At 41.2% G+C, this 8,323-nt stretch overlaps 1 protein-coding gene across 1 annotated transcript in view; it reads right to left on the bottom strand.

Annotated features, from left to right (window-relative positions):
* Positions 1-6,833: 6,833 nt before the first annotated feature.
* LOC125038390 (heme-binding protein 2-like) overlaps positions 6,834-8,323 on the bottom strand; it is a 6,178-nt gene continuing 4,688 nt past the window's right edge. Inside the window, exon 7 of the mRNA XM_047631898.1 lies at positions 6,834-8,079. Coding sequence (XP_047487854.1) covers positions 8,013-8,079 — 67 coding nt within the window. The 3' untranslated portion in view covers positions 6,834-8,012. The remainder of the gene's footprint in view (positions 8,080-8,323) is intronic.

Genomic DNA, 8,323 nt, shown 5'->3' with positions numbered 1-8,323 from the left:
CTCCAATAACCACGACTCAGAACACTACAACTACTAAGCCCTCCTCAATGCCTGCTAATACATTATCCACCCAAGTCAACTCTCAAGCTCCAGGAGAAATTTCAACTTCATCAATCACCCCACCCTCCCTTATTACTACTTTACAGCCTTATTGTCCACCTCTCCGTAATAATACCTCCCTCAACACTACTCCCTTTTCCACACGTCTCCGTCCATCTACCACCCCATCTCCACAAATATCTTAAAAACTCTATTTAGCCCGGCCTAATGGGACCGATTTTTTCGTGATCCCTCCCACAGCTCCTTATTCTGACAACACTTCTCTTCCAACAATGTCTCCAAAAACAAATAGGCAAAGTTTCATTCAGTAACCGACGCGATCGTTCTCGTCTTGTCACAGTAAAATCTGAAAACCAAGCTACAGCATTATCAACTCTAACTGATCTCTTTGGTAACCCCATTCCTACAACCCGCAATACTTGTACCGGAGCTGTCTTTATCTCCCCAGCAAACTGCCCTATTTATAAAAATTGGTCAGATTGTGGATAAGACTTACTCGCCTGCCTCACGGACTCTGATGCGATATCCGTACAGTGCTACTCCATTCCTCCCAGAAGTCATTGTAAGAACCCGTCCAACATTGCCAAAATTACTTTCCGTAGACAGGACCTCCTCTTTAAGGTTTACATTGGCAGAGAATCCCTCCCTGTCAGTGTCAAAATTGTTAGCGTTTTGGACATCCTGCAAAACACTGCCGTTCCACAGCCCGATGCCCTCTATGTGCCCAACCTGGTCATATTCGATCAAACTTCTCTGCAGTCATTCACATGTGCCAATTGTGGCGGCCCCCATAATGTATTTTATAGGGGCTGCCCCACCTACAAATTTGTGTATGAGGTGGAAACTCTCAGATTCAGACTTAGACTCACTCTGCGTGAAACCAGACACCACAATCTCTACTGCAGCCCCCTCCCCCCTCCTCGCACTACCCGCAGCAGACAGGCTAAACTTTCCACCCCTTCTCCTACCACACACTCACCTCCAACTACCTTTGCCTCTATTCCTCAGACACCGGTCTCCTCTTTCCCCCTCATGCGAAAACTTTTGTCTCGCAAAACTCCCCAACCAACTCCTTTACAGAAACTCTTAAAGATATTCAAAACTATCTACTCGAGTCCCAAACTGACACCGAAACCCCTCATCCACCTTCAAATTCAACAACTCCCGCTCAATCCATAATCCAATCTCAAAGTGACTGCCGATATCCATCCTCCTCCTACTCATATTCCCCTTACACCCCTTCCTCCTACTTCCTCCCAACACAGCCCATTCCCCTAGCTCCAGCTCCACTTACGTTAACTCTCCCTCCATCCCCTCTATCCCTTCCACTCCCTCCTGGATACACACGTGAATCCCGTATGTCAAAACTATGCTCTTCCCCAGATCCTCCACCTCCTGATACAACACCTAAACCCCCTCACATTCCTTATTTCACTCCCTAGTTCCTTCCCTTCAAATTCTCCAACACGCACTGTAACCGTTATCACTCATAGATGCAACTAAGGTATAGCTCACCTACATTGGAATATTCGCAGTTTCCGTTCTCACAGACCTGAGTTTCGTCATATCCTTTCTTCTTATAACCCATCCATTATCTGCACCCAAGAAACTTTTCCTACACATCCTCCTATACCAATCCCGGACCCATAAACTATCAGGCAAACATCCTCCCATCCTGCCCCCGGCCTCGAGATACTCTCATCTCTGATCCTCTCTAAGTCGCTAATGAACTGGGTGATTATTTCAGCCAGGTCAGTAGTGGCTTTCGCCTTTCTCCACATTTCTCTTTTATTAAGACCATTTAGGAACGCACCCCCATCGTCTTCAATCTATCCTTTGTTGAGTCCTATAATGCTCCTTTTTCTTCCTCTGAACTCAGTGCTGCCTTACAGTCGTGTCGCAACACCCATGAAAGCCCTGGCGGTATTCACTACCGAATGCTCCGACACCTTCCATTTTCCTCATTATCCTTTCTGTTAACTTTTCTCAACCACATATGAATGCCAGGAAATACTCCTCCTCACTGGCGAGAAGCTCTTATCCTCCCCTTCTTGAAATCCAATAAATCGGGTACCCTCCCTCAAGATTACCGCCCAATCGCTCTAGCTACTTGTGCAAAGTACTAGAGCGAATGGTTAACTTCCACTTAATGTGGCATCTTGATTCTCGCAATCTTATCTCTCCTATACAGTTTGGTTTCCGCCGTGCCCAAAGTACAGCTGACTCCCTTGCTCATTTCGAGGCATAAATTATATTTGCATTGCACGCCAGGAATCCGTGTTAGTCATATTCTTTGACCTAGAAAAAGCATATGATACTACATGGCGGTACCATATTCTCCAAAAATTGTCCTCCCTAGGCATATGCGGAAACATGGGTGTCTTTATAAAGTGTTTCCTCTCCAAACGCCCTTTCCACATCAAAATTGCCTCCTCCACATCATCATCATTTCCTCAGTTCGAAGGCGTCCCACAAGGCAGTGTGCTCAACACCACTTTATTCCTTCTTGCCGTTATTGACATTGTCTCAGTTTTACCACTAGGAGCCCAATCATCACTACATGCTGATAATTTAACCATCTTCGCCTCTGGCACATCCATACCTAATCTCTGCCAGTTCCTTCAGTCTGGAATATCAGCAGTATCTTCCTGGGCCACCATGGTTTCCGCTCTTCTACCTCCAAATATTTCTTCATCCTTTTCTCTCACACACGCGTAGGTTCCCAACCTCCACTCTTCTTATACGGCACTCCACTCCAATACCGTTCCTCTGGCAAATTCCTTGCCTTTTTTTTTTACTCCAAATTGTCCTGGCGAAACCATATCTTTTACATTAAAGATAGAGCTCGCCGGCGCCTCCGAATCTTACAAACTCCGTCCCATATATCCTGGGGCTCAGATCGCAAAACTCTCCTCCATCTTCATGTTACCTTGATCCTCTCCACACTCGATTATGGATGCCATATCTACTCCTCTGCTTCAACCTCCCTCCTTGCTCATCTTGATACAGTCCACCACTGTGGTCTTCGCTTAGCCCTAGGCGCCTTCCGCTCCTCTCCAGTTGAGAGCCTGTACACTGAATCAGGCATGCCATCTCTCTCTCGACGTCGTACCCTTCCTCTCTCTCCGATACTATGCTCGATTCCACCAACTTTCCCTCACCAAACCAACTTTGCTTCTCCACATTTACCTACTCCTTTCTCCATTCGCATGGATACCCTCCTCTCCCATTCCCCCTTTCCCCATCTCAGACCTCTTCCGTTTTCAGTCCATTCTGTCCATGGCTTATACCTTGCTCCTCTGTTTTCTCTGACTCACCAAATTCAGATATCCCCCTGCTGTCATTACCCATTTCCTTGACCATATCTCCATTCATTCCTCCAGCATTCATGTTTACACGGATGGCTTTAAATACACCTCCGGTGCTTGTTTCGCAGTAACCTTCCCAACTCGCACTTTCAAATACCCCCTCCCTCCTGAATTCAGTGTCCTTACTACAGAACTGTGCGCACTCCTTTTTGCCTTAAAACACGTACACTCACTCCCTTCTTCCTCTTTAGTGACTCCCGTAACTCATTAATTCTCTTAAAGTCAATGCACTCAACCAACCTCCTTGTCTGTAAGAACAAGAACTGATTGTTCTACCTGTCCACACGCTATAAAATTAACAGATTTTGAAATGAACAGGCAGATACTCTAGCACGATACGCTGCTGTCCACATTACACCAGCCACGTTTGTCATATATTCCAGCCACGGATTATTACCCCCATTTTAAGACCTTGTATAACCGATGGTAATCTTTCTGGTCAAGCCTCCGCACTAATAAATTACATACTGTAAAACTATCAATCTCCTCTTGGTCAGCTCCATTTCATCGGAACAGACGTATTGACCACACCCGTCTAACGCACTCTGATGTCACGTTCTGATCCACCCCTATGTTCCGTATGTAATGTCCCTCATGTAGTTCCACACATTCTGTTGTCCTGTCCACGCTTTGATGCAGCCCGTACCTCTGCTTTCCCCCACCTAACCTCCCTTCATCGACCTCCCAACCTATCAGACATCCTTACAGAATCTCACACTTTCTGCTTTGACAACCTCTCCTTCCTCAAACGCATACTATCCTTCACTTGATTAATCTCCTTACCTAATCCGACCTTAACCCATTCACTCATCAACTCCTTTACCCATCTTTAATCTTTTTCAGTATTGATCTAGATAGTTGACGTAACCAAAATGTAATGTGGGCCAGTTGCCGTAATTTTTTACTCTACGGATCGTCCCCATACAACCTCATGCCGTACGGCAGGAGTGAGGTTAATTTTACCGCACATAATATTTGATGCAATTTCACCTCACCTAAATCTTCGTATAACATATCAATTGCAAGTAAACAAACCTTTTTGGTTATACAAAGATAGTGGATTACACTGTTACAGATTATATATAATTTTAATATTATGAACCACTTTTCATTATGTTAAGCGTCGTTACACGGCTCTGTTTTTATTCGCTTTGGACTAGCTTTTTAATGCGCTAGTGAATTTGTCTAAAACCTTTTACTCGCCAGCGACTAAATCATGAATTTGAACTGTCTGATGCTATGTGAGTGCTGGGTGCTTTGTCCAGTTTTCTTTTTATGATGGCACCAAACTAATCCGACTGAGTGGAAATGAAATACTCAACCTCCTTGAGATTATTGCAAACTATCGCATTATAAGGAACATAAAATTTAAAAACTATTCAAATAAGCTAATGCGTGATGGGCAAATAGCACAAATACACTTAGTACCTTCGTTCCCATACACTTCTGTTCTGTTTTCTCTAAAGAGAATCACGCTTTCTACTCTGGAACTATCTTGCACAAAGGACAACAGCAGCTCGCAACACGTCTTGCAACGCCATGACGTCTGGGACTGCTCGAAAACGCCACCGAATTTATAATTTTTATCAGCATCGTGGGTTACAGCTTGCGTCTTCATTAGCTTGAAATTCGCTCTCGATGACAAAAGAAGCAAGCGTTTAGCATCAAAAGCAGCACCGTGTAATCCGGTCTCTACGCATTTAATTTATTCCTTGATTTAATCTTATAAAAGATCATTTGAAATAAAACAAAAATTATAGAGATAGCAATTATACATTATTGATTAATTAATTCTTACGAATTTGTGTTTATTACATATATAGCTCTCTTATCCTTGACTTATCCTGGGGAAAATAATACGCTCGGTTTCCCAGAAAGTAAGCTAAGGTTCTTTGATTAAACAAAATATATATATACATATATATTTTTTTTTTACATTGTTTTCATATAATGTAAAGTAAACGATTCCATTACGTTCAATAATGGGAAACCATTATTGAACGTAATGTTCTCTGTGTAATCCCGCACAACACACAGAAACATGCCGTAATAAAAGTGCTGTAATGTTGTTCACAATGTTGTTTACACTGCCATCAGCCACCCTTCAGCACGTAGGATCACCGGTCAGTGTGTGGGTCTTCTGGGCACGGATAACATTGTAATGCATATTGTATCATCACATCATCGTCGTTATTGTATCATCTGTATTATTATTGCAAGTAAAGTTGCGGTCGTCTGATTTTTGTGCTTCGAAACTACTTGCTATACGATGAATATATGGACCTTATATTTTTTTTCATATTGTCAGAGTGAATGTTTGTGTGTGGTATGGCATGTACCCAAGCATTTTGTCAGGCTCGTATTCAGCTCCGGTGGGAAAACTAACTAACACCTGATTTCACTTGGTACGCTCGAGGATAAACAATAACATAACAACACAAGGACCGCACATGCAGCGCGTTGAAAGGCGTGACAAGACTGACAGACACACACACTCTCTCTCTCTCTCTCTCTCTCTCTCTCTCTCTCTCTCTCTCTCTCTCTCTCTCTCTCTCTCTCTCTCTCTCTCTCTCTCTCTCTCTCTCTCTCTCTCTCTCTCTCTCTCTCTCTCTCTCTCTCTCTCTCTCTCTCTCTCTCTCTCTCTCTCTCTCTCTCTCTCTCTCTCTCTCTCTCTATCTCTCTCTCTCTCTGGAATGAAATGGAATCGACACATCCAGAGTCCTGCCTAATACAAAATCCTCACTTCCCTCACTTAGAAGAAATGTTCGATGTTTCAACTGACGGAAATCCATCTGCCAACATTTTTATGGCATATGATTTGTACGAATAAATAAAACCTTGTCTTCTTCGATGGGGTAAGCAGCTTAAAACGGCTGTCCGGACAGGATCTATAGGGGGGTAGGGGGCAATAACATCTATACATCTATAGTTCAGTGTAGTCCACTACTATTGGGGACTCCCTGACTAGGGATTTCCTGTACAAAACCTAATCATAACACTGCTTTTATTATTATAAACGTTTTCTATTTCCTCCCCCTCTGTACCCTTTTCGCTACCATTCTACACAGCAGCGTTCTACAACCTTTGACATGTAATATGTTATCCTTATCGTTAACTAATTTCCACCCTTTTAGCCACGACAATTTACCATAGTGCGATATGACCTTTGATGTCTAGCACATTTATTTCTTCTAACCATTAACCATTTACTGTTGTAAGAAATCAACAGTGTGTGTGGAGGAACTGGAATATAGAAAGGGTACCCCATCCATTTCTAGATAGTGGCCTCCCTTTGAACAACTTGATAATATGGTAACAACAGTATACTGAGAAAATTAGTAAATAGTGTTAATCAACAAATTATGATCATAAACGGATCTTCAATACCATAATAATGCAAAAATGTAGGTTAGGTAACATTTATTAACATATGTAATTATTGTAATATAAGTCTAACATATCACTATGGCCTATTACAAACTGAAAATTGTAGTCAATATGCTTAGTCAATAAAACAGATAAATCAAATCAGAAGTTTACGTCGGCAACTAACATATTTTTGGCTTTTATGTTGATGAAGGACCCAAGGTCTAAATCTGCCGTGACGGCAGGCCTTGGCGTCTCGAACTCATTTTGCCTTTTTAAGCACGAAGCTTTTCATAAAGTGATAAAATTTCATGAAAAATTATTAAAGTCTACATTTCCCGAAATCTGCATTTTGGGCTACTTTGAATGAGGCAGAATGGGCATAATATCTTAATTATAGCTTAGCACGCAATAGCTTGTCCAGAATACCTCGACTTCTGCAGGGTGGCTGGCAAGTGTAATAACAAATCAAAACAAGTGATAACCAAGCAAAATTTTCGTAAAGTCCAAATTTAAAACGCAACAAAGCAACAGCCCCGCAGATAACGTTTTTTTTTTTTTTTCTCGCTTCCCTCTTGCGTTGGCGGACAAGAAATTTATTTTTGTTATGATTTATTTAAATTTAATGAAGGGAGTGTGGGAGAGTCATGCAAAAAAAAGAATCATTGTACGAGATGTCTTCAAAAGGAGACTTCGCATATAAATGTAAACTCCCAGAAGAGTGGAATATGATTGGACTGTAAAATCTAAAATCCTTCGGAAGATATTAGAATGATTAATTTTCATTAACCATGTACTTAAGATAAAGAGTAAAGAAATTAACTTGAATATAGGAGAGATTGTGAAACAAGCGGCAATAAAAAAAAACGTAGAATTACACGTATTTATTATACATTTATTATACATGTAAATACATGTGTAACAAAAAATGAAAATGAGAGTAACATAAACAAATTTAACAATAACAATGAGCACCATTTTTGCAATATATTTGAATATTTCTTATTAATCACAATTTCAGAAGAGATAGATATTAGGAATACTAAAAACATCAGCGATTCCTTAGCAACATCTCAGCATTTAGATACAGAAAGGAGGGCGAAAAAGGGTAAACAAATCCTTTAACACGTTCCCCTTCAGTATGCGTCTGTCTTTATGTATGAGAATGATTAACGTAATTCCAACAGTAGTGGAGATGAAGGCTGCTTCATTACATTTTTAATTCTTCAGATACCAAACCTCATTCCGCCGGTTTTCGAATTTCATCGGGGAGTCATAGCCAGCCCTGATAAAAGGAGGAATAAAAGGAAAGGTTGATAATAATCAGCCACTGAACAATACGATCGATAAATATGACTAACGTTTATTTTTATATAGAAAACTCGTTTATATGTCTATCTATTTATCAGTCTCAATTATTCCAGAATAAATATGTAACTAAAATTGATGAAAAAGCTCAAAACGAAAAGGCAAATTCAGTACTTAGGGAGAAAACTACGAGGCACGAGAGAAGGAAAAATGATAAGCGA

Source organism: Penaeus chinensis, chromosome 24, assembly GCF_019202785.1.
Source record: "Penaeus chinensis breed Huanghai No. 1 chromosome 24, ASM1920278v2, whole genome shotgun sequence".
NCBI classification, from domain to species: Eukaryota; Metazoa; Arthropoda; class Malacostraca; order Decapoda; family Penaeidae; genus Penaeus; species Penaeus chinensis.
Note: the sequence above shows the minus strand (reverse complement) of the source record. Positions and strands in the feature narration are given on the sequence as shown.